Genomic DNA, 27,981 nt, shown 5'->3' on the forward strand with positions numbered 1-27,981 from the left:
CTTTGGGTAAATACCTAATAGTGTGATTGCTGGATCATAGGGTAGTTCTATTTTTAACCTTTTGAGGAAACTCCATACTGTTTTCCAGAATGGCTGCACCAGTTTGTGTTCCCAACAGTCCAAAAGGGTTCCCCTTTCTTTGCATCCTCGCCAACACGTTTCCTGTGTTAATTTTCCATCCTGATAGGTGTATCTCATTGTAGTTTTTAGATTTCCCTGATGATGAGTGATGTTGAACATCTTCTCATGTGTCTTTAAGTCTTTTTTGGGAAAATGTCTATGTCTTCTGCCCATTTTTAAACTGGATTGTTTGGGTGTTCAGTTTTTTAAATTCTTTATATACTTTAGATACTAACCTCTCATCAGATAGGTTATTTGCAAATATCTTCTCCCATTCCAAAGGTTGCCTTTTCATTTGTTTCCTTGCTGTACAGAAGCTATTTAGCTTAATGAAGTCCCAAGAGTTTATTTTTGCTTTCGTTTTTCTTGCCTTGGGCCTATCTAGTAAGTTGTTACCACCAGTGCCAAAGAGGCTAGTTACTACCTATGTTCCCTAGAGAGTAGACATTTTTAAAAATAATTGTCATGAAGTTACAATTTAAGTGAAAATCAAATATAAAATTCAACGCTTTGTTAAAAAGAGCACTTACCCAAACTAGTCCATGTCCTGAGGATTCTAGGTGATTACTAGATATATCTAATGCAGGCTCACACAATTGTTAATATATACCACAAAGTAGTCAACATTGACATTGTGTTTTTCCCCCACATCCAAAAAAAAGGTCATTTTATAAAAGACTTTACAGAAAAGTGATACTACAGAAAATTTCTAACCTTTAATTACAACAACTTAGGCCAGATGATAGTTCCTTTATCATCACCAGGTACTTTTCTGGGGTGGAAGAAAAAGTTCTCCCATTCATATTTTTAAAAATCTTTCATTTTTTATGGGCTTCCCAATAGTACACAGATCACTAACCTATCTTCATGTCTCAATGGGGGCCACATACGCAATGAGTATATATTAATATGCACTAAGAAATAAGAAAAAGCACAAGAGACAGACTCTATATGGTTAAAAAAGGTGCAAAGAAATTACAAATTGGAATTGGGAAAATGTGTGAAGTATCGGCAAATGGTTAAGAGTGTTACTAAGAACATTTTCTAGAAGATCAACATTCAAACATTATCAATAAGAATAAGATATTTATGAACTACAAATAGGAACACTTACAATGCTAAAGTGCACATCACATACACAAAAACAAACTACTTAGTACTTAGTGGCCATTTTTGGAGTATGGGCTTTAAAATTTGAGTAACTGGAGTGCCTGGAGTATTTCAGGACTGTATCTAACCTAAGCATGCATGTCTTCCCCAGCAAGTCAACCCTTCTTGTCCTTAGAAAATAAGCAGATAGGATCCATTGCAGCCTCAGATAACAAAAACCTCTCCACCAACACTGGGACTGGTTAAATATGTCTTTATATTGGGACTCAGGAAAGCAGTGCAGTTGCAACACCTGACTATATTCACTTCTTTCCTTGGTTATACAGTTTTAAAAAACAGCCTACACAAACACGTAACATGCATACCTGTCCCAACACATCCCCATCATTAAGACAAGGCTTGAAGGATATGCAACAAGTTAATGTTCTTCTCCCCCCTCCCCGTGCTAGGGCTATATTCAACTTTATATATTTAAAAAATTTACTGTAATAAATATATGCTACTTTTCTATCAGGAGAAAGCACATGTAAGAACAGCAAAAAAGGAGAATCAGATTTTCATACTAAATAACTTCATTTCTGCTACAATTTATACACCTTCCCCTCCCCTGATTTCATTTTGGAGTTAGTGACAAAACCGTTTAGAAATAACACCATAAGATGAACTTTATTTTAAAGCTCATAAAAGGCTTCACAATATCAGTTACAAACAGAATCAACATTTCTTCCAATTTACACCTCCACATGACAATGTACTGTATAACAAGAGATATAGTTGAAAGTTTTTGTTCTGCATGCTAACATTTCACTAGCTTTTGCTTTACTCATTGATTTTTAATATCAAAGCAAAAAGTTGTATTCTATTTTTCAGAATTAATATTAGAAAGCCCTTATGAAGTCAGACTTAGTCTTGTTTATAAACATCCACACCCACACACATGCTGAAATGGGAGAGCAAAATGCAAGAAAACTACCTTGGCAGGAACAAATGCCTCAAGATTTTAATCACAGCCTTCTTGAACAAGCAGTACAGTTTTAGTTTCTCCAAAAGACAAAAGTCAATTTCATCCTTAGTGATGCAAATGGTAATACTGCACAGAAGCTTAGTATGAATTCACAATTCCACAGGAATCTGAAAGTTACCAAGGCAATTTTCCCTTTTAGGATCATAAAGACTACAGACTTAAGCTTTTTTCTCTTTCCATATAATACACAAAATTTCTAAACATCCTTAAAAAAAGAAAATATAAATAGTCTCAGTATGTTATGTAGAATCACATACTATGGCAAAAATATTTTATTCATTGAAGGACTAAGCCAACATAATAATATCTAGTCCAAGTCCATATTAATGGAACTCTTCTCATTAGGGTAACATTCCCCATTCTGATGTGGAGGCTCGGCACCAAAATTTTCTTTGCCTTCTAAATCTTCTTCCTTTTTATCAATATTTGGGCCATTTGGAGTTCTTTCCAGTTTGGGCGATTCAATTTTTGGCTTGGGTTGTGTTACGACGGGTTCACAAGTGTTATTCAACTCCTAAGCAAGGAAAAGAAAACCAGTAAATAGGTTAACTCTGATCCATCTAGTCATTTTCAATTACTTTCCTAACACACCTGAACTGTTATTTTTCTACCAATCCCAATTATACACATCTCAAGGAATTCAACTTTCCCATTACACTTGCCCAAACCTATGGCTTGAATTCTAATCAAAAGAGAAAAGAGCACTGAATATTTTTCTATGATGAGTCAGAAACCTGCAGAGTACTAAAAGTACTAACTCAAATGTTATTACTTCATTTAAACCTCACAACAATATTGAAAGGTAGAAATTATTATCCCCACCTGTGCAAGAGGAAAGATGGTTCAAGAGAGGTTGGGTAACTCAACCTCAAGATCAAGAAAACTAGTGAGTGAAGAACAGGGATTCAAGCTTATAGCCCTCTGACTTCAAAGGCTCATGATTCAAAGGCCAATGATTCTTGGAGGCACCTGGGTGGCTCCCTCCATGGGTTGAGCTTCAGGGTCTTGGATTTCAGCCAACGTCAAGATCTCAGGGTCCTGGAACCGAGCCCCATGTCTGCACGACTCCTGGGATACTCTCTCCCTCTCCCTCCCTCCCCCAAACTAGCATGCATGCTTGCTCACTATCTCTAAAATATGTAAGTAAAATCTAAAAACAAAACAAAAGGCTCACAACTCTTTCACTGTGTTTGAACATTTTTCCAGATGGAAAGCATTCTTTGGTTTTCTACTCAACTTTCTTCAAAGCCTCACACACTCAGCATGGCCTTTCTTGATAAAATACCATTCTGAGTCCTCCTCCAGTGTCCAGAATCTCCTAATCCTTTTGACTACTTTATTTTTGTCTTCAGCATGTGACACCATCTGATACACTTCCTCTCATACTTGTTGCTGACAAGCCTTCCTCGAACCAGATGACTGCTACAGGGGCAAGAACTGACTTTGTCTGAAATTAACCTGAGAACAATGGCTACCATGTGGTAGGGGCTCAACAAATATGTTTTTGAATGAATAATGAAGAAATGGAAATTTTGAATGAATAATGAAGAAATGGAAATTTAAGAAAAGCATATAAGGTCGTCAATATTTTGTAGTATCAATGATGAACTCAGAAATCTGGTCTCAATCAGGAGGAGGTAAAAGATTGATCAAAGAGCTTATTTAAGGTTCACATGATTGCAGGATGCCTGGGTGGCTCAGTGGTTGAGCATGATTCCAAGGTCCTGGGATCGAGTCCCATATCAGGCTCCCCACAGGGAGCCTGCTTCTCCCTTTGCCTGTGTCTCTGCCTCTTTCTATCTCTCTCATGAATAAATAAATGAAATCCTAAAAACAAAGTTCACATGATTGCAACTTGAGTCCCAAAGAATACACAGCAGTAAACATTAGACAGTAATGCCTACCTTTATTTTTGCTTTAATTTCCTGAGCACGTACAACTGGATCCTGATCAAGACTCTTTTTAGCCTGAGCATTCATGATATTATTCATCCATTCCATCACTTCATTAACAGACTTCTCCACCTTTTTCATCTCAGACTCATCAATATGATTGTATTTCTCATCCTGAACGGAAAAAGGCATGGTCATTCTGTAGACTTAATTACGTACAGTGGGGTGCCTGGGTAGCTCAGTTGGTTAAGCATCTGCCTTTGGGTCAGGTCATGATCTCAGGGTCCTGGGATCAAGTCCCGCATTTGGCTCCCTGCTCAGCAGGAAGTCTGCTTCTCTCTCTCCCTCTGGCCCTACCCCTGCTCATGCTCTCAAATAAATATTTTTTTTTAAAAAAAGATAAGTATTTAACAGTAACCTCTAATCTGGCCCAATTTTCCATGAAGTTCAAATCTACCTCTGGTCTGAAACACCAAATTTCTTATTTAAGAAGATGTGTTCACAGTGAAGGTTCCGCAACTTACTATTAGCTTATTAAAACCTAAGGTAACTTACAATATACAAGACTTACATTATTTCGGAAGTCTGCTGCAATCTTGGCATAGTGCTGCAGCCTCTGTCCCAATTCTTCAAACACTGTTGGTCGTTCCTCAGCTTCTTGAAACCGAACTTTAACTGGAGTGCCAATTTTCTAAAACAAAATGTAATAACTTAACATTTGTTTAACTGCATTTCCAAAGTCTGTAGTCTAAAACACAGTGCTTTCTAGGGGGAGAGAAGGGCCTACCATTAATTCTTCCAACTTGTCCACATAGGCTTGTTTAGCTTGGTCCTCTCCTTCTTCATAAAGCCAGTTTTCTGTCTCTGTAAGCAGTCTCAAAAAATTTTGGTGATCCTGTATATGTAACGTGAGAGTCAGTGTATCAGTGGTTACTTTGAAAGTTTTCATAACAAAACAGAGTCATCCTAGATGTGTTAAAAACGAAGTCACCAATCTTATTTCTCAGAAGGCACTCTGATTAGCTGGATTCTCTTTATGGAAAAGGATCAAGGAGCAATGAACACTAGTAGCTCCATACTTTTTACATGATGGATTAACAGTAATTCCGCTTACTGACTTAACAATAATATATCTCAGAAGTCCACTCTAGGACAATCTGTACATTGGAATCGGGGGGGGGGGGGGGTTATGGAAGAGCAACGATCTTGCTCTCCAAAGCAATTAGGTCTTAAGTAACTTTCTAATCACTCCCACAACTATCCAATACTGGAAAGGAAAGAGACAAGTTGACAATTCCATCACTGAAAAAAAATCATTCCGAACTAACTCCTGTAACGTATTTCTACTCTATCCTTAGGGGGCCTATCCTGCTTTGGGTCATCTCTCCTTCAGAATCCCGATTATAAGAAATCCAGGAAATGTCAGAGCAGAGCCAAAAACTAACATGTATTACAAGGTAGCCCAAGGATCCTAGAATTAAAATTGACCCTTAAGTTTCAATTCTTTTAACTCCAGAGTTAATCCCAAAACCATCCCAAATTTCTACCTGCCAATTGTTTTCCAAGCCCTATTTTCACAGTTGTGCTTTTGGGATTTACTCAGAGCCACACAACGACTGTGGGAGCTTAGAAAAGGCCTAAAGGGAATAATGTGCCCGATCAACTTTGGAATGACTGGAGGAATAAGTCTTATGGGATAAAACAATGACCATGACCAACCAAGGGAACCAGAATCATAACAAAAAAATAGAAACAAAAGGTCTGAGGTGTTTAAAACCAAGGATTTTCTCTTTTTCTCCTTCTAGCCCCCATACCTGTAGTGTCATGACTCTGAATAAATGTTTGATAGGTTCTCTCTGGATGGTAAAAACTAAAAAGTCATTGGGACGAGTTAGAGTAAAACCACACCTCACTAATTAGCCTCTCTTCAGGACTTTGTTTATACAATCTCTGTTTCAAGTTTTCTGTTCTCAGAAAGCTCATTAGATAATCTAGTAGAAACATACATGTCAAATTTGATGTGGAACACTTTATGAGATTATCTAAATAAGAACAGAGCTCCACACATACCTGCTCAGATATAAATTTTTCATATGGTCCACACAGCTTGTCCCTGAACTCATACACATATTCCTCCACTGCATTTTTAGCATCGTTCCTTTCCTTTTCCAATTTATCCTGCATTATCATCTTACCCTGTCAGAAAACAGAAAAGGTTAATTCCAGCCTTAATCTTCTATTGTCTGTAACTAAACGTTAACTAGACTCTAGTGTAAATCAACAATTATGCCAAAAAAACAAAAAAGTGTTAACAGTTCTAATTTATAACTCATGAAACTTATAACAAATCTTACAAAGTTCCTCATTTACTAAATACATAGTGGGTTTCGATTTTTTTAAAGTTATGTAATAAATTACATAGCTTTTGCATCTCAGGTTTAATACCAAGAAGGAAAAAACCCAATTCGTTTTAATTTTCTTTTAGATCATTCTATGGTTGTCTCATATTGGGATTAATATTGGCCAATATATAATGTTCACAGGATGCTGGAACCATATTTGAAATCAAGGACTATAAGTAAATTTATTTATTTATGAAATATTAACGAGCTATGATTATTAAATTTTAAACACATTGCCATCTCACTAAAACAAAACAAAACAACAAAAGCAAATCTCAAATTATTTCACACACTCTAGACTACAAAGAGGTACAATGTATTTTAACAGAAATATTTAGTGTGGCCTGAGATACCAACTGTATTGTGCCCTGTGCTAGGACATCCTGGCATCCAATTTCTTCCAAGAACTTGGGCTATCAATTATCTATCACACAGAATGATCTATGGTATACATCTCTCTCATAGGATGCAAAACTGTGATTAAAACTTGTTAAAAAAAATTAAAGAACCACTGGTTTTGGATTCATGTTATTCCTAAAACTGTATAAAACTTGGGGTATGAGAAAGAAGTACAGCTATTTCTCTATTACAAATATGGGTAATAGGGCCAAACTACTTAATAGATTCCAGAATGGAAAATATTTACCTGAAGTACTTACCTCTGTCTCAATATACATGTTAAGGAGGTCTTTTCCTAACTGCCAGACCAAGTTGGCTTCAATAGGCAGCTCAACATTCACCACCTTTATTTTGGGCTTTTTAGCTTCTGGAGGCTGGTCAACTTTCTTTTCATTTGCCTTAGAAAAGGGGTAAAAAAAAAAAAAACAAAAAAAAGGGAAAATTCTTAATCCTTAAAAACAACAACAGCAAAATCTCCCTATCATACTTACTAAAGACTTAGGCAAAAATAAAGCCCCTATAATCCTAAGTTAGAAGAGTCCAGATCATCTAATTCCCACCCACTCCTTTTAAGCTGGCCTGCAATTACAAGTGAAATAGGTCATATTTTTCCTCAAGAATTCACCAGGATATTTTTCTCTTTGCATGTTAAATTTAATCTCTCCTGCTAACACTTTTCTTTATAGGTCCTTAATTTTTAAGCCCCATAAGCAATGTTCAAGACTCCAAAAAAGCCGAAACTATTATTAAATTATCATATCTTTAAATACCAGTCTAGAATCTAACAGTAACTAAGATAGACTGTGACCAATGCTAAGCATAATAGAATCAATTCTATTCCTGTGATACAGTCCTGAGTCCCTATATCCCAGTATTATATCTGCTTCAATTACAATTAGCACTACACTGATGAGTGCCTTCTGAAGTTTCCTCCTGAATTTGGGGATTGTATATACACACGCATACATACATATATATGTATATACATACATATACGTATGTATACATATAAATATCCTTATTCCCACTATCTGCCTTTCAGTCATACCCCTTTTCACAAGCAATTCTGGGATGTAAAAAGAGATAAAAGAGCCTTAAAACAGAAAATGAAATGATGCAGCAAATTCTAATGGTTTACTGCAGATTTTTCAAAATACATAAATACAGGGCTAAAGAAGTAAGTATCTCCTATGGCTTTTAATTTTCCAAGACTTTTCTATGTATTTCCCATTTCTACAGGTTCCTACCAGCTGAGAGGACGAAGACCACAATTTAGGAAACTCAACTGCAGAACAGATCAGAAAATAACCGAGGGAATAAAACATACACCCTGACTGGCTGAACTGGTCAAGCAGGAGGGACTCATCATTATAATGAGCACCACCACTGGTTAATTCTGGCAAGTTAAAAGGTTGTTAGAACTCTAAGCAATTCATAGAAGAAACTGGAACTTGAAAGCGGTTCAGTGGCTTGCCTAAAATGACAAAGACAGATGTGGGACTAGAACTCCTTTTTCTCAGACTTCTAGTTCAGTATTCCTATAAGTCACAGGTCTCAGAAGTGTAGCCAGTTGTCTCACCAGCAAGGATCTAGTCAATCAGCAGCAGTCCCCATGTCTTCTTCACCCTAGAGCACCTGAGAACCCATCAATATACTGTGTATGCTCTGGGGGCACAGACCACAAGGAAAATGAATTAGAGGACACCTATACCTCGCAAAACACAGGCGTACGACGGATATTTGATAAACAAATGGATGACAGTACACATGTGGCAGTTAAAGTCAGCATAAGACTCTGACGGTACAACATTAGACCAACTACTGACTAAACCAACATTATTACAAAATGGCACTCGACAAGGCATGGATAAAGAACCCTCCAAAGGAGTGTGTGAGAACGTTCCAAAAGGCCTGACGCCAGCGGTCCCACTTACAACTAAGAACATTAGATAGTACCCAATGGCATGTTCCAGACAGGCACTGAGACTACCAGCACAAGTCAGTTAATACTCAACACTAAGTGAAGGGGAGGGATGGGACATTAAGCTGTTGTGGCAAAGAAAGCAATGCTGCTCTACCACCATCATTGTGGAGGACAGAAAGGCAGCTTTCAGAGTCAGGAACTAAAGCTCATAGGAGGATCCCCACAGGACCAGTCAGGGCACGGTAAAAACTGGAAACTTTACCAAGTGTAAAATGTATATTTGCCAATGAACAAGTCTGTAATTCATCTAAAGGTAAGAGAAATACAAACCACTAATGAAAGGCTAGTAATTTAACAAGCAACCTGTACAAAGAGTGAAGTTCTGCAAAGCACGGAATGATCTGGAGTAACAATAGGAACTTTCCAGTATCTGACTATGAATTTTAAAAGTCTGATTAGAAGCTGTTGTTTTTCAAGGGACAAAGCACAAATATTGAATTTTGCTTCCAATACATACTGTGGAAGCCTGGCAAAGAAAAAGGACTTTGAAGTACAATCTGGTTAACAGCAGACCATCATCATTAACTTAAATTTGACAGGTGATTTGACAGGAGAAAAAGTTTACTAGACTCCTATAGCCCATGTATTTATCATCAGACTAATTCAAGTGAAAACTCATCACACAGCACAGGGATGTATCGATTTCTGTCCCTCACATGCAGATACCTCTGGCATTAGAGAAGACAAGAAATAATATGCATTTGCCTCCTGGTGCTTGAAGTGGCAGTTAATCAAGAGAAGCTTTCATGTCTAAAGCAGGATATTCAATTCTCTTAGTTGAGTTTGAGCACCTCTAACTCATTTTAATTGAAAAACATGTAAAAAATTAGAAGAAAAACCCTATACAGAATAAGGTAACTTGGTGCTTGCTCTTGAAACTGCAGATTTAATGATATCATTAATGATCACATGTTGCAACATTGTCTAAAGGAATGAACTAGAAGAGTCACTCACTTTGTCAGCATCTGGGATTTTGTTTTCTTCTGAGGTAAGTTCAGGTGAAGGGGGAGACTGTGAGGTTTGTTGACCATCAGTTTGTACCTGGGGCTGTGTTCCAGCTTCACTGTTGTCTTGCTGGATATTTTTCTGAAATGAAAGCCCAGGCACAAAGGATGTAGAAAGCAGGTGTACTTATAGAAATTTAAAAGGTTATAGGGCACCAAAGACAGTACACTCAATTTCTGAAATCTTAGTAGGTGGAGGAGAACAGATACTGGATAAAAGCAAAATAAACACAAAATATTTGAAAACTCCTTATGAATCTTAAACCTGTAAGAAATTCTTTGAGTGATAGCAGTTAATATTGTTAAATAACCAAGCAGTAGGCATTTTGATGTGATGACAATCAAGAACTCTCCTTTAAGAAACTTTCACCTCACTTTACACAGCTATTAACTCTCAAAAGCAGAAGAAAGAGGTTAACTCCAGGCCTCTCTCCCAGAAACAAGATTCCAAAACTTAAGTTCACCAGCAACCATCAGCAGCTCGACTTACTGCCATTTCAATGAACTGAACAGTTGCATAAAGGAACCAGCTATCAGTAGTTCAGGGACTCATCATTTCAGCTTACAGATAGATACCCAAGACTCCTCTCTTTTCTCACCTTCTTTTTGTGATCCAGCTACTTCCAACTCAGAAGAACTCAGGATAAAGAATATGCACTACAACATGTTAGTAGACCTCAATCCCCAATAAATCAGTGCTTGCTATAGTCTTCTCATCTTTGGGAGAAGCCCAAAACATTCTAAGTTACCTACTTTCTGCCCACCCTGAAGTCTCTCAAATTTTTCTTTCAGAGCTTCAAGATTCTAAGGCAGGTACTGAGTATACTGAAACAAGGCACTCATGATGTAAATAGATCCAAAAGATACTAAGAGATTGATACAACAGGCATTAGAATAATGGTGTCTGTAGCCAAATGGAAAAGTACAAGGCACTGATCATTCAATGCATTATTTTGAAATTTTTAAAAATGAGAACACAACGAAGGCTCAGATTATTAATGTTCCTGAAATGTTCTAAAAATGATAATTAGGGATAAGAGTTGTCTGACCACAGGATACCATAATCATATTCAACTAGAACACTGTTCCACTTGCCTCTTCGTTTAAGCTACTTCTGATTATTATCCAGAAGTAAACTCTAAGAGCTAATTTATTTCAAAGTTTCTTTAAATTCTTCTGCACTCATGCTCACTGGAAACATATAAATGGTAACTTTCTATATTCCATGCAGATAATTCTCTCCCTTCCCTCTCACAATATATCTCCTTTCCCTCTCACAATATAACAAATCATGTAAATTTTTTAAAAAGTCTTAAAATACTAAAGTCAATTTTGCAATAGTTTTTTATGAATCAGCTTTAATATTTGGTATGTATTTCACCAAATTAATTTTTTAAGTCTTTTTCTTTTTTTCTTAATCATCAGTCAACACTGTTTTCTCAATATGTGGTCAATGCCTTATAAAAAATTCAGAGACACTTTATTATTTTGTGATCAATTATTACAGTCTTATTATATAATGTGCCTGTTCAAATTAAGCTATACAGAATTTAAGCAGAATTCACCAAATTCTGGGCTATACATTATCACCATCTAGCAACTGCTATCATCATTCCCCAAAATTCTAAATAAAATTAAGGAAAACATTTTTGAGAACCCTTCTCTAATTCTTTTCCTCTGGAGTTAAGTCAAATATATATTCAAACTCAAAGGCTTATACACAAACTTACATCAGTGTCCAAGTTTTCTGCTGGTCTCGGATTTGGACACTCCATGTCTCCTTCAACAGAAGACACTTCATTCTCCTCAGTTGGGATTTTCTCCACCATAGATGCTGTAGAGATGGTGAAAATGCCATGTGTATTGACTCGCACTTTGACTTTCACTCTAGATTTTTCTCCATCTTTCTGAGCAGAAACATTCTGAACTATGAAACGGCCTGGAACAAAAAGAAATTGACAATTTTTGAAGTGAATCTAAATGTCTGTAAAGAAGACAAAGGCCAAGAAATACAGTTGAAACTACGGCTATTCCCAAATCCTCCCATTTTCTCTACCAATTGAATTAAGACATAAACAACAAACATAAACTTAGTTGTATGGTATACTTCAATGCCTGGAATTATTCTCAATGTGCCAGAAAACCTTCAAAGGTAAAGCACTCTTGGAATTTTTATTTAATACATACTGTAAGACACTAATGATAAATAGTCCTTGCATTCTCCTACCCTATTTCTCCAGATGGGTAAGCACAAACTAGACATGAAAATCTGTTACACCAAGTAAAAGGCAGAGATCTCAGGCAGTATCAAGCACCAGATGCATTTTAAGCCTACAGGGTCTTTAGGGAATACTGTTTTTCTGACTGAATAATCAAAACATTTCTTATGCCTTCAATAGGAGAGGTTTGATAAAACCTATTATCAAAACCTGAAATAATTATGCAAAATACAATAGCTCCAGAGCATTACTGAGTAGGAGTTAAGAGTATGGACTCTGACCCAGAGTCTCTGGACTAGAATCCTAGCTGTGTAATCTACTGCAAGTTACTTAACCTACGTGTGCTTCTGTAGATAGAGTTGGTAAGTATTTACAGTGAGCACGTAAAACTACAGAACCAAGAGGTAGGTGTTAGCTATCATCTCCAATGGTCTTGTTATTCCAGAGGCTGCTAAACCAAAATGAAGTATTTGGAACATAGTATGTGCAAAGCACTATGTATGGGGGTTTGACATCTTCAAATTTCAGGTGCTGTCTACACAAGCACAGAAAGTTGCAGATCTAATTACCAGGTCAGTGAAAGATGCTGGAATAGGTATTCAGTAATGATCAAATCAATGGACCCTCAGGAAATAATTACTGTAAGACCCATCTAAAGTAACAGCATTTACTGTGGGGCTTCCAAGCGAAGATGAGTTAAAGGAGAGAGAGATGTAAGATCATTCTTCAGGTATGTGCAAGCTTTTCAGTTTTGGTGATAACCTATCGATTTAATGTCATACTGAAAAGTTTGGATTTCATTCTTTGCACAATGGAGAATTAATGCATAGAATCCAACCTATTAAAATTTTAGTTTCTATTCAACGATTTCTCTAATTTCTTAGCAATAAATTTGTAAAAATGGTTTAAAAACATAACAGCAAAAAACTCTTCTGCATCAGAATATTTTTAGTGTTAAGTAGTAAGAAAGAAAACGTAACTCTTCATGTTAGACTTCTTCAAATTATGAAAAGGTGTGGGGCAAGGGTGAGTCCTCAACAGATGTAGCAATACTGGCAAATTTTACCCTCAGCCTGGGAAAGACACATGGCCGCTGAGGAAGATATCTCCCATAAATTTTCAGTTACCAAGAGTCAAAACAGATGGATATTATCAAACCTCTCAAAGAAAAATGTACCAAAAAACCTGTACTTTTAAAAGGATTACAATAGAAAGGTACATTTGAGAAGTTGTCACAACGGTTTTAAACTGGAAGTAACAGTCTACCTAGAAGAAAGGTTAATATTAAAAATAGAGAGCGACTGCGTGGCTCAGTTGGTTAAGCATCTCCCTTCAGGTCGGGTCATGATCCCGGGGTCCTGGATCAAGCCCTGCACTGGGCTCCCTGGTCAGTTGGGAGTCTGTTTGTCCCTTTCCCTTTCCCCCTGCTCATATTGTCAAACAAATAAATAAAATCTTTAAAAAAAATGAATAAAAATAAGTGGTAATCCTTTAAGTAGAGACTGTATCAGAAGAGAAAAAGAATACTAATGTGTCTGTCCCTAAACACAAACACATGGAAGAAACAGCAGCACTATAAGCAAGCTGATCTCTACAGGCCAATTTATTCATGAATAAAAGGAAGAGATTTCTCCATCATCATTATTCTAAACTGACAATGCCTTTAACAAGGAATTATGTTCCATTCAACATCACTGAGGAGAAAAAATTTTACATTGGCACACCAAGTCTTTAAAAGTGTAAACACACAAAACTTACTTACCTATTTTTGCTTCGGGATATGGAACTCCCTGAGGATCAGAATAGAAAGCTTCTAACTCAAAAGGCCCCCTTCTCAAGAAAGTGAGAACTTTGGAGAAAGGAGCAGCATGGTTTCGACTAAACACTTCATGGACCCTAGAGGAAAGAAAAAGGCATTCAGTATTCCAAGCACTTAAGCTTATTATGCTACACAAAATGAAAGAAATGCTCTGAAATCTTCACCAATTCTACTTCACGATTTATTTACACCAAAAGGAGAGAGACATTGATAGGTTTGGTTGTTAAAGATCCCAAACAGATTAATCAGACCCTCAACTGCAAAAGCCATTTGTGTCAATTTTTCTTCTCCATATTAAAATACAGTATCTGAATAAAGTTATCTTCCATTACATACCCTTCAGTATCTTCTGAATCATGGTTCCACACCAGAGAGATTGGAAAAGGAACTGCATCTGTGATGGAAAATTCCCTAACTTTAAATGCCGGGGAAAGAATTGCACACTTTAAAAAAAAAAAAAAAAAAAAGAGAGAGAGAGAAGAGGAGAAAAGAAAAAGGATTACTGTAAGATTATGAAAAACTACATTCACCTTTTAATACAAAACTCAATTCAAATTAGATGGTATGTTTAAACTCAAATTCAGAATTGCTTACAGTAGAAGTCATTTTAAGTACAAAGGATTTTAATATCTAAGTACTAAGCCAATCAATAAATATAGGCAGATAATGTAATGACTCTTAGGGATCCCTGGGTGGCGCAGCGGTTTAGCGCCTGCCTTTGGCCCAGGGCGCCAATCCTGGAGACACAGAATCGAATCCCACGTCGGGCTCCCAGTGCATGGAGCCTGCTTCTCCCTCTGCCTGTGTCTCTCTGCCTCTCTCTCTCTCTCTGTGACTATCATAAATAAATTTTAAAAAATTAAAAAAATATATAATGACTCTTAGGACAATTATTAACTAATAGCAACTTTCATAAGAGCTTAGGAATAAATCACTGGCCTTGCCAAAAATGCCCTGATAACAATTTCAATCATAAGCTGTATCGCTTTTGAATCTCTGTATATACCCACAAACAGCTCTGCCCACATCACCTTTCAAATGTTTAAGAAAGTCAAAAAAAGATAAAACCCAAAATGTTCGTATTTTTAGGTAATTTTATAAAAGAAGCAATGGTAAATTCAAATCTGGGGTGGATAACACCCATCGACACATGCATTTAGATTAATCATATAAAACTGACTACACGACTAAACTAAAAGTTAATCTCTGATTAGCACAGGATCCTTCAAAAGAGAGGCCAAAATAGCTCTACATCTATAGACATACATTTCCAATGTTCTGGGGAATTAGAGAAAAAGGCATACTGCATTATCAAGGAAAAAGCAAAAAGGAAAACTCCATGATGCACCCCAAGGATCCAGTGGATTTATCAGCAGTCATGAGCATCAACATAGTCTTCCTTTTTTAAAGTACTAAGTATACTCCTTCCAAAGATCTTTGTGTACAAAGACTCTTGCTGTTTTGTATTAAAAATAACTGTGCTAACTAGATTAAAATTTAAGAAGTTACCTTGAAACTTTAGTTAAAACTACTTAGTGACTATATTATTATCCTAAATATAAGTAGTCATTTTCCTATCCGTAACTTCCAGTTTTGGTGCTTTTGCTTTGGCTGAACAAACTTAAACCTCTGAGTGGCCCTCTTACTTGATAAGGAAGTTACAATCAGTTTGGAGGAAAATGAGTTATTTTCTAGAATCACTTGTTAACAAATACTTTTAGCACTGCAAATCTTGTCCTAAATCATTTCCTTATTACACCATGTTGCAGTTCTCATTCTCCTCTCTGCGCTTGGGAACTACTGTCACCACCACATAGCTAATTCGTGCTTTACTGTTGTTTCCTGTGTGCCCTCAGAATCATGCCTATTCCTTAAGAAACATCAGCTGCCAATTTCCATTAATCAAAAATTTCCTCAATCCTCCAGATCTGAAGATCCTTTTTTCCCCACAGCCATGTGGATGTGCTTAGAAGTGAACTCCCTTGTGTTACCTAACTAGACACAGGGTCTTGCTTATTACTATATGACCCCACCACAATGATATAAAGTAGAAATGGGTTTAAAGAATTAGCCCCAAGAGAAAGAAGGGCCGAGAAAGCAGTACCTGTAGTGCACACCCTCTAGCTACTGCTTCATCTGCATTGAGTGTTGTGCTAATGTCCTTTCCGAAGAATCTGGCAATTTTTTCTTTCACAGCTGGAATTCGCGTAGTGCCTCCAACTATCTCCACAGCACTCACATCTTCAACTTTGAGCTGAGTTTGTTCCATCAGTGAGTGAAGGGGAACTTCTATCTTCTGCAGGAGGTCCGCACAGAGTTCTTCAAATTGTGCCCTTGGCAAACAAGACGAACACTATAAATCTTTAGAAACATGATCTTAAACCAGTATCCTATCCAAAATTTTTTAAAACAGTATTAACTCCGTGAATTGTTTTTTTTCCTTAGACAACCTTGATTCCAGATGGGCCAAGTTTAACGTATTATAATTTGTAACTTTAAAAAAATATATACATCTACAAAACAGGTACAGAAAAGAAATGGGGGAGAAAACTAGTTCTACTGGTATTACTGGAAAAAAAAATCACTTTTATATTAAGATGGCTGTTTTACTCCAAAAACTTTTATGAAACCATTATTCAATTACTGGCCTAAAAATACTAAGAGATGATAAATACAAAAAAACAACAAAAAAACAAAGAAACCTCCAACATGAGGGCACTTAGCAAAGATCTTTCTTAAAAACCTCTTTGCATGGGGCGCCTAAGTGGCTCAGTTGTTTAAGCATCCAACTCTTGATTTTGGCTCAGGTCATGATCTCAGGATTGTGGGATCAAGTCCCATGTCAGGCTCTGCGCTGGGCAAGGAGACTACTTGAGATTCTGTCTCTCCCTCTGCCCCTCCCTGCCCTAAAAAAAATAAATAAACCACTCCTTTGCAGAAGTGACCCTAGTTTCTAGTGATGTGAACAGTCCTAGTGTGTAGATACAATCTTGAAATGTGGGCCACGACACTCAACACCACAGCTAGATTAACACCTGGGCTGTAGTTTCAGCAAGAAGTTCCTTCTATTTAATCTAGCAGAATGCAAGACGCACCTGTTCATCTTTCCTGAAACATCTTTGTCATTCATAAAGCACTCGATATTCAGTGGTAGGTCCGTGCTGTTAGAGCTCATTAGCTTTTTCAATTTTTCACACTCTTGATACAGACGAAGAAGTGCTCGAATTTTAGATTTTGCATCTAACTTGTACTTAGTTTTAAATTCTGTACAAAAATGTTCCACTAATTTTGCATCAAAGTTTTTTCCTCCTAAGAAAGGATCAAAAGCTGTGCCCAGTACCTAATTTAGTTAAAACAACAAATAATCTGGTTATTTTCAATCATATTTTTAATTAGAATCTTAAATATTGCTACTCAAACACTAATAGAATCAAAACTTTTATCTAAATTACAACACGAAATCCAAGTCAAGAGAAATATTACTACCAAATCCAAACGAAACGCTAAATCGCTGATTTCTTTTTAATGATTACATACAAGACCATCTTAAAAAACTGCTCTTTCTTAAGCAAGTATACTTACAAATATGCTAAAATAATTACATCATCTTTATAGACAGCAACCTTAGGAATAATACCTTGTTGATATTACCCAAAACTCTTCATTACCAAGAACCACAAAGTCAAGAAGCTCAGTCGCTTAAAGTAATGACAAATACAACACATTTAATATGTTTTGGTCACTGAGTTCCAGTTTATAACTTACCTTCAATTTTCCCTTGTTAAAGGCACAGGCAGACACTTGAAAAGCGGAGTGTCCCATATCAACAAAAACCACTATCCGAGGTTTCTCATCCAGGCCTGGAAGATCCTGCTTATAAATTCCATAATTCAAAGCAACTACAAAAAAATAATTATTTCAATTCTTTGGCTCACATTTTCTCAGGAATTTCATCATTACCAAAATTATTATACATGCAGAAAACTTGACTATACTTCAAACACTTAAAGGTGAACACATTCCTTTTTTTACCTGACTTTGAACTAATTTTCATGGCATCAATACTTTTTCCCTTTCTGATTTTAGAACAATGCTCTATCACTTTCCAATGTATGAAGAGATGTGACAGAGAAAATGTACAAGGTGCAAATACAATGAAATGTAACCACAAACAGTAGCAGGCTCATTACACAATACTTACATTTGAACCACAACCTGCCAGGAGACTGCTTATCCAAAAAGATTAAGAATTTAATACACAAGCTACAGCAACTGCAGTTCCTATTAGTTTCTTTTTAGACCCAAGGCAAATAAATGATCTACCTTAAAGAGACTGTTAGCTTTTTCCAAACTCTGAAACCACTGAATTTTTAGATACATATACCTTGAGAACACATCTTTATTGATGCTTTGGGAGTTTTAAAAAACATATATATTAGATACACAACGGAAAAAAAGTCTTACTTGCTTTGTCTGAATACACTAAATTGTAACTGACTTTTTGTTCACCTATAATCATAAAAAGACAGTAAAGGCTCTAGGAGGAACAGTGATTGCTTTGCTTACCACTATATCTGTATACACAATACCTGGCAAATGATACAGTTTAAGTCAATATTTGACAGAAGATGAATGATCAAATGACTAACTGCATATATGCAGGAAATATAAGAGGGAAAAATTTTTTTAACTTAACTAATATTTATAGTGAAGGCAGTTGTGAAACCCCAAATTCTAAGGTTTTGAGAAAACTAAAGTATAAAAACCATGTAAGGAAATAAAAAACTAAATCCAAAACACGTAATTTAAAGGATTAAAATACATACATAAAAGAATTTCTTAATGAAAACAGATTCTCACATCTGGTAAAGTGACAATTTCTCATTAAACAAAAGCATTGGAAAAGTTAGAATTCTTTACTTTCAAATCTAACCCGTATTTTTTAATAGGCTAGGTTTTCTACAAATACATGAAAAAGTGTTTGGTGATGTACCTGATGTGTCTTAACTCTAATTTTGATAGTATAATTCATTACTACACAAAAATATAGTTTATTTTCCTTACCAGCTGTCATGTCATTCATAAGTCTTAGGCAGTTTAGGCCAACTATTTGTGCAGCATCTAATACAGATCGCCTCTCAGCATCTGTGAAGAAAGAGGGGACCTGGGAACAAGAAAGGAAAGAGTTTTAACTAGTCTAGAATACTCATACAAATTCCTCACAACCACTTACTTATAATAAATCAACAACAGTCCATCTAAATAGGTGCCTAGTGAAGCCATAAAACATTAGAACTTCAGACTTAGTCTCCAGTAAAAGCATCTTAACTTTCAGAAGAATAAAAAAAAAAATTGCCCCTTTGGGCAACCCCGGTGGCATAGTGGTTTAGCGCCGCCTGCAGCCCAGGGCGTGATCCTAGAGACCCTGGATCGAGTCCCACATCAGGCTCTCTGTATGATGCCTGCTTCTCCCTCTGCCTGTGTCTGTCTCTCTCTCTCTCTCTCTCTCTCTATGAATAAATAAATAAAATCTTAAAAAAAAAATTGCCCCCTAATTGTATTATTAAAGTAATCTTTACTGTAACCAAATTTTAACCCAAAATAAAAATTAATCAGGAGTATTTGCTAATATTGCCAATTCTATCTAATAGAAAAGTTTTTTGGGGCAGCCCCCCAGTGGCCCAGCGGTTTAGTGCCGCCTTTGGCCCAGGGCGTGATCCTGGAGACCCGGGATTGAGTCCCATGTCAGGCTCCCTGCATGGAGCCTGCTTCTCCCTCTGCCTGTGTCTCTGCCCCCGCCTCTCTCTCTCTCTATGTGTCTCTCATGAATAAATAAAATATTTTTAAAAAAGTTTTAAGTGTATGCAATACCATTTCTAAGCTAATCTTAAATTTCTGACAGCTGGAAATCACAATGCTAAGTCAAAATTTAATGTTAAATATATAACTGAACTACAGATAAATACTGCAGGACCTTAAAGATAATATGGAGCTAATTCTAGCATATGCCACTACCCTATAGTTTTGCTATTTATTGCATTCAAGCATTAATAAATGGTGGGGTACATTCTAATTCTGTAGACCTGTTAATATTACAAAAACATTTTTAGGCAAAGCCTGTGGATATTCTTAAAAGGAAAAAGAGCAAAAACAGCTCAAGGGATAGGATGTAGTTTCTTATGGTGCTGACTTGTGCTTACAGCTAGGTTAATACTTTTGATGACTTTCTAGGACAGCACTTTAACTAGGACACTCTTTAGGAGGAACATCTAACAATACAGCCACAGAATCACTTAACTAGAAAGTACCGAAGAGAAAACTTAGTATAGTGGCTTTCATTTTTTTCCCCAAAGTATTTGTAGCTGCTTCAGAAAGAGGCAAGAGCAGAAGTGGGTCTCTGCTCACCTTTCAAATCAGGAACACTGCTTTCATCAGTTTTCCACTTGCTTATTTAAACAAAGCAAAAAAGGAAGGAAGAACCACTGACTTATAATTCTTTAATTTTACCATATATTATTTTTTCCAAACAACAGCCAGATACTCCATTAGTAGAATACCTTCTGTCATGCACAGGCAATAGGAGAAATTTTTAAAGCCTCTGTCTCTATTCTTTCATATCCTAGGATACACTGCCGTAAAAGCTTCTGAATGGTCTGGGCAGGCCACCCTGCCTATGTTATAATACAAAGACCATGCATGATGTAGGTTAAGTCCAACACAGACGGCCTTAGCCCAGGGTATAATCACAGCGGATCAAAGAGTAACCACAGACATCTGGGAGAACAGAATTTACAGCTGCCTTTTTAGTGTCCAAATAAAAGATGACTTTTGTCCATTTCAAATACTCCTTGTTAACCTACCAACTGCCCATTGAGGGTAACAGGCTTGTCACTGTTAAAAACCTTAAGTTTTGTCACTACTGTTAGGGGACATTGTAAAGCTGCTAATCAACCTGTTCTCAACTGATGATTCTAATTTTGAAAATCTCCCATTAAGTATGCAAATTGTCTAACAATGTGTTAACTCAGTGTATTAGAACATCTCTTGATTCAACCAATCAGTCTTTTTTTCCAAAGAGCCTCACAGGAGATTCTGATTTGCAGCACATCCAGTCAAGAACCTCTGCAACTTCTGGCTAAAAACACCACTCAAACATTCTGAAATGCTCCTGAACACTATGGTAATATGGTCCAGTAGAATTCTGATCTCTAGTAATAGAACAGTTTCACACATTTGATACTTAAGAGTAGCAAAAAAGGCAAATTAAAATAAAACACATTGCCTTGCTGAATTCTACTTACTGAAATAACACAATCTGTTACTGGTTTCTTGAGGTTGTTTTCAGCAGTTTCCTTTAATTTAGTCAACAGCATGGCTGTGATCTGCTCCACACTAAAGAGATGTTCTTCATCCATGTACATTACCTACATTGAGGAAAGAAAACGTATAAAACATTATAGTACTTAAAGCTACATGCTAATACTAACTTCCAAATGTTATTACATATTCTGTTCCAGAAAATCTTTATTGTTGCAGTGGTTTAAAAAGAAAAAAGAAAAGGGAAACCAAAAGAACCCCCCAAAAACAATAAACTCTCTGAAAATGCAAAGGAGCAGAAGAAAAGCTAGGGCAGATTATTCCTCCACCCAAAGTACTAGTCAAAACATTATAGAAATCAGTAAATTTCTGCTCTAACTGAAGAAATGAATCACTATGACAAATACTATTTTGTGTAGATCCTTCTGCAAGTTTAAAAACAGATTTCTGGTTGCATTACACTACTGCTCTCCAAACAACCACAAATGGGCTGTCATGGAATAGACTTTAGTTTGATAAAACAACACAACTGAGATTTTTTTTTTTAACCACCACTAAGGTGACCTAAATTTTAACAGTTATAAAAGTTATGACACAAATTAAGTTACAGCAGTATATGCCACTTGAATAATTTTCAGACATTAGAACATACACCTACAGTTTACAAGAACTGGACAAAAACAAAAAAACAAAAAACAAAAACCTCACCTAATTAGGAAATTGAGTTAAATATTTATTAAGTATTAAGCGTTTTTTCTATAGGTGAATTCCATTGCCTACTAAGTATTCTAAGGTTGCTCGGTTATATTACCTTTATTCCAACTCCACCATTTTTCATTGGAACCAAATCGTAACTTAAGTTCTCCTTCTCCTTTTGAATGAAGGGGTCATTGAATGCTCGGCCATGAAATCTTTTGAAGTTAGACACTGTATTGTTTGCATGAGTGATTTGCTGCAAAAGAAATTAGAAATTTCATTTTTTTTCTAATTTGAACATCAGCAATTATAATTTTATAAAAAGTCAACTGTACAACTCAAACCATTAAGAATATAAATAACTTTCTCCACAACCCTGGGAAATGCCAGAAGGTAGGCAGTGAGAGTGAACAGGAGGCGATACTGTCACCAGACTTTTTAAAAATCTGCAAGATAAAATCTAAGATGGGGAAACTAGCACTAAAGCCCTGAACAAATCAACTGCATCTGTTTATTTCAGCCTTTCTCCCCACTAAGCTTGTAAACTTTATACCCAATGTATAAATGAATAAGGAGATCTAGAAGCACTACAAGTCAAATTACTTTTTTAAAAAAAGTTAATTGTGTGTGTGTTTTTTTAAGATCTTCTTTATTCATGAGAGACACAAAAAGAGGCAGAGACATAGGCAGAGGGAGAAGCAGGCTCCCTGCTAGGAGCCTGATGTGGAACTTGATCCCAGGACCCTGGAATCATGACCTGAGCCAAAGGCAGACACTCAACTACTGAGCCATCCAGGTGCCCCCAAAAAGGTAATTGTTAACAGCCTAATAAATTGCCAATTGGTCAAGATAAACATTTTGTGTAATAAAATACATAGATTGGGATAATAATTGGGAATGTTAATTATCTATACCAAAAAGCAAAAGAGGCAAGGAAAATTCAAGAAGTTTCTAAGTGAATGCCTTCAACTGCATATTTTTTATGATTAGGCTCTGGAATGAAAAGACCCATACTTCAAAGGATATTTTACTCGCAGAAGTCAGCAATGGGAACATTATTTAAAATACAGAAATAATTCAAAGATTAAAAGCTGAGACTTCTTAAGTAACGAAAATACCAAAACAATTTAGTATTTACTGTTTCCTCTGATCCACTTCTTTTAAAGGAAGACCACAAGCTGGCAGTGCTAGTTTTCCAAATAACATGGAATTGAAGCATATTTATACACTAAAATTCCCTGGAATTCTGAAACTGACTTGAAGTGTATCTAGTAACCTATAGACCGGATCTGAGCCTCAACTGACTCTCCTCATATAACCACAAAAAAATGCAAGAGAATTTTAGGTCTGGTTATCAATATTCTAAATGGCCATATTTAGGAAGAGTTACTTCACTAATGTGTCTCTATCCTTCTGAATATGTCATTTTGAGCATTCATAGCTATCTTTCTTTCCTTCCTTTTTTATCTTGTATCTCTCCCAACTAGCCTTATTATAGCATTCCAGGATTTAGAGTTTTGTTTCTGCTTCAGCAGTACTATTTTCTGTATCTAAAATAATTTTTTCAGGCTCTTTTCAAAAGCCTCTCAGGAGAGATTTCATACTTCGTGCTCTTTTAACTTTTATTTTTTCCTCCCCAACCGTAAGGGCCCACCAGTTATAACATGAGCATACATAAATTTTCTAATCATGTTAACTAGCAGGTGAAATTAATTTTAGTAGCCTATCTTAAAGCCTAATAGATCTAAAATACTGTCATTTCAATATGCACTAAATATAAAATATGAAGGAGATACTTATTTCCCTTTAAGACTTCAAAATCTCATGTGTACTTCATACGTACTTCACATTTGCACATTTCAAGTGTATCTGACAGATAACCCCTAAAGATAGCAAAGGTCTATATAGAAAGTTTTTCCAGTCTTACCCTAATTATTAAGTAACCTGAAAATGTTTTATTTATTTATTTATTTATTTATTTATTTATTTATTTATTTATTTATTTATGATAGTCACACAGAGAGAGAAAGAGAGGCAGAGACACAGGCAGAGGGAGAAGCAGGCTCCATGCACCGGGAGCCCGACGTGGGACTCAATCCCGGGTCTCCAGGATCGTGCCCTGGGCCAAAGGCAGGCGCTAAACCGCTGCGCCACCCAGGGATCCCTGAAAAGGTTTTTAAATACAGAACTTCTAGAAGGAATCTTTAACTCTTAAATGTGTATCATAAAAAAACCCATATGAAAGAACTTCAGAGGCCTTATTTATAATTTTTAAAAATCAAACTAGAAGGTAGTAAAATTACTAAAAATTAAAGTTGGCAGATTAGATAGTACGGCAGATCTTAGGAAGAGGAAGGGAACAGAAGGAAAAATATCTATCTAAGGGCTCATAAATACTTACATTACATTTCTAAAACTCAAATAAGCCAAGATATTTCATACTTTTGTATGCCTTTGAGATTTTACGTTGAAATTCTCTTAAAGAACATACCTGATTTTTGGCTGCAACTCCAATTGTTCTGTTTTTTGATCCAAATGAAATCACTGATCTAGAAGATATACAAACCACAATGTCTTAAAAACGTTAAAAGGCATAGACATAGTTACCTTTAAACTAACAAAATAGAAACTTCATCCATTGAGGAGGAGGGCAGCACAACTATAGCACAATTTTGAACTCTAAAGCTTTGGTCAGATACTCAGTGGAAGTCCACTTCATTGCCAATCCAGGTGGCCATCTTACCCAAGAACTCTGCTCATGGTTCAGGGGGCATTTGCGAATACTTCAAATACCAGTATAATTCTCCAGGTCCCCAATTATTAGGAAGTGGACACCAACTCTGAAAATACTCTGAATAAAAGATATTATTAACCTGTCCTTGGACACATAATTAACAAAATATATGTTATAATTCCACTTTTTGGTTGGCAACTCCACATAAATCTAAGTGTCACTGTCAAACCCACTGCTGTCTTGATACAGCATCAGCCTCTTTAGGATCAAAAGGTTTATATAAACCCAAAGAAGTGTGCCCAAGTGATGTTTCTAGAGTCTAAAAGCACAAGAGAGGGCCGGGCCTCTATGGAAGACTCTACTTAAGGAAGCCAAGTAAAAATGATGCAGAACAAGTACCACAGCAGAGCGGAGTTGAGGGAAAGCAGTGAATAATTAGTTACATTAAGTCAGCCTTGAAAAGATGAAAAATGACTTCTGTGAGACAGGCTTCTCTGCAATGGAAATGGAATGGTACCACAGAGCACACAGTCTTATCAGGAGAAGGTAAGCAAATCAGGTTTTAAATCAGAAAGTAGGTAGAAGTGATGAACAAAATGGGAATATGCTGAGGCTATTAAACATGAGACTAAATCAACTTCAAATCTGCTATAAAGGGAGATACCCTAGACCTAAATTATCTGAGCAGGTGCTAAATAGCATCCTAAAAGCCAGAGAAGTGTTCAAGCAAAGGCCAGAACCTTCCAAAAACAGTGAATCATTCCAGGCTCAGAATAACTATTCACTTGCAGAATGACTTAACTCATTTTCCACACTGAAATTAACAGTAGCCAAAGCAAATAAGTGAAACATCTATTATATCAAAAGATTAAAAGGAATTCCAATGCTGCCCCTGTTTACCTTTTATAGACATATCTGTCGTCTTTAGTTTCACAGTGGTCACTACAGCTACATACCCAATTTTTTCCTACTCTCATCTGAACAGCTTTTCTTCCTTTTATTGGATCAAAGAGAACAAAGATATAAACTGTACCTAAGCACAAAAGCCTGACATACTGCCTTTCCTACTACACTACAATTATAGAGCCCTTTACACAGCTAAAGAACAGACTGTAAATTTGCAAATAGATAAAATCACAGAATAAGTCTTTCCAATGCTACTCGTTGTCAAATATTTGCTTATTTTCCATGCACTTTCATAAATGGCCATCTGTACTCAAATAGTGATATAAATAGTCATTTTACCTTTAGGCTTACTCTCTCATTCTACGTTTTTTATCTTGGGTTTAAGGCATTTAAATACAAACATCTACATTAATTTTCCGGAGAAGTAAGCAATTATTTTCATCAATGTACACGCAGATATGTTTGCATGTATTATCTCCAGAAAACAAGCCCCTCGAAAAAGTTGCTTTAATAAAATGTTCTCTCTGTCCACCCCATGCCGCTGTAGAATATAACATTTAATTTAGTGACAACACTCCTCTCCGAGTTCTAACACAAAGCGTGCGATTTTCATTTTACCTCCTTTATTTAAACTGTGCAAAATTAACAAACTAGAACACGATTTAGGACGGCTCCCATAAAATGAGCAAAAGGACGTTTCCATCTTCACAAATGAGCCCAGGCACTAAGGCTGACACTAAGGATGGTGCGTTAGCAACCAAGAGGCATCAATGAAAGGAGAGATTCCGTGGTCGCTAACAACAATCCGCCTGCTCGCTGGGAAGCAGCAGCACAGAGGCTCTGGAAGCTTCCGTTCATTTCGAGATTCACAATGCGGAAGAAAAAACTCGCCAGCCCCGCATCTGCGGTGCGCAAAGATGTGCTCGGAGGGAGGGGGACAAGCTGGGGGCGGCACCGCGAGCTCAGAGAAGCCGCGTGGGGAAACGGGGGCGGCCGCGGAAAAAGCCAACCGAGGCTTGCCAAGGAAAGGAACCAAGTCGCGGGCTCGCCCGCAGCCCCGCGCCACGCCGCTCTAGGACTTCCGTGGACCCCGTGAACCGCCAAGACGCCCCCACCCCACTCCCGCTCGCGGCCCGACCGCAAGCCCCCGCCGCTCCTCCGGGGCGAGCGCCCGCGCCCGCGCCCGCGCCCGCACCCGCACCTCCGGAGGGGCGCGCCGCTCCCCCACACCGCCCTCCGCGCGGCCCGGCGCTCCGCAGCCACCCCGCAGGCTCCCCGGCCGCCGCCGGCCTCCTCCCCTCGCTCCAGAACCTCTCCCAGCGCCCCCGCAGGCTCCACTTACGGGGTGCACCGGTCGCTGAACTCGTTGGCGATGGTCTCGATGCCCCCGGCCCGGGCCACCGCGATGTAGCAGCTCTGCGAGCCCACGTCCAGCCCCACCACCGACATGGCCGGCTCGCGATCCGCCTCCGCCTCCGCCTCCGCCCGGGCTCTGGCTCTGGCTCTGCGTCCGCCGGGGGCCCGCCCGCTCCTTCGGCAGCCGCTTCTGCCCCGGCCGCTCCCTGTCACTCGGGCGGACGCACGGACTGTCGGCCTGGCTGGCGCCTCCGGCTCCCCGGGGACGGCGGCGGCTCTCGGAGGGGTAGGCGCGGGAGGGCGGCGATCGGCCTCCGCGGGTCGCTCCGCAGGCTCGGGCTGACTGCCGCGGTCTGCACCCACCGCTCACCCGCGCGGGGCTGAACTACAGACCCAAAAGGGGAGGTCCCAATGGCTCAGCCTTATGTATCGCGCTGATCAGAACTTTCCAGAATCTGCGGCATTTACTCACCGGCGCCTCCACCGGCCCCTCCACGTGCCACTTCCGCTTCCTTCTTCTCGAGCCTTCTCGAAAGATTCTACCCAATGGGTGGCTGGTCCCTCCGGGGACGGCCGCGGTTGCCATAGTGGCAGAGAAGCCGCTCCAGCGCCATTGGCTCGAGCCGACCAGGCTGGCTCACCTACGCCCCCGCCCGCCCGAGCCGCAGGCTCTGGGCCGTCCTAATAGAACGGACAATGGAGAACGACTGGGAAAATCGTAATCCTTACCACTGACTAGCGGGTGATGGTGTGCGGCCCTGAGAGGCCGGCCGGGGGGGCGGGGGGAACAAACCCCACGTCTGCGGAGACCCGAGACCCCGAGACCCCGAGACCCCGAGGGGGCCGACCCGCTGTCAACAGAGCATGTCGGGAACCGTAGTCCAACTGGCCGATGACGTGCGCCTTGCATGCCGGGATGTGTAGTCCCGGCCGCAGTGCGTGCCGGGACCGGGCTTTGTCTTGGGGGACCGCGGGAGAGGCCGCGCTCCCCGTAGTGGT

General features: G+C 38.2%; 1 protein-coding gene across 2 annotated transcripts; it reads right to left on the reverse strand.

Moving 5' to 3' along the window:
* Positions 1-1,869: 1,869 nt before the first annotated feature.
* HSPH1 (heat shock protein family H (Hsp110) member 1) lies at positions 1,870-27,474 on the reverse strand. 2 transcript variants are annotated; one of them, XM_041766618.1, is made up of 18 exons: positions 26,969-27,474; positions 24,478-24,535; positions 22,102-22,242; positions 21,275-21,397; positions 19,038-19,137; positions 17,739-17,872; positions 17,069-17,313; positions 16,078-16,306; positions 14,310-14,416; positions 13,917-14,050; positions 11,666-11,874; positions 9,886-10,017; positions 7,208-7,345; positions 6,217-6,342; positions 4,934-5,041; positions 4,718-4,837; positions 4,159-4,320; positions 1,870-2,768 (listed from the first exon to the last, which is right to left on the reverse strand). In XM_041766618.1, the coding sequence occupies exons 1-18, from the start codon at positions 27,073-27,075 to the stop codon at positions 2,562-2,564; spliced, it is 2,580 nt and encodes an 859-aa protein (XP_041622552.1). In that variant the 5' UTR covers positions 27,076-27,474; the 3' UTR covers positions 1,870-2,561. The 2 variants fall into 2 exon arrangements, with proteins under 2 accessions (XP_041622552.1, XP_041622553.1); XM_041766619.1 differs by lacking the exon at positions 9,886-10,017.
* Positions 27,475-27,981: the final 507 nt, after the last annotated feature.

The sequence above is a fragment of the Vulpes lagopus genome, chromosome 8, assembly GCF_018345385.1.
Source record: "Vulpes lagopus strain Blue_001 chromosome 8, ASM1834538v1, whole genome shotgun sequence".
Classification (NCBI taxonomy): domain Eukaryota; kingdom Metazoa; phylum Chordata; class Mammalia; order Carnivora; family Canidae; genus Vulpes; species Vulpes lagopus.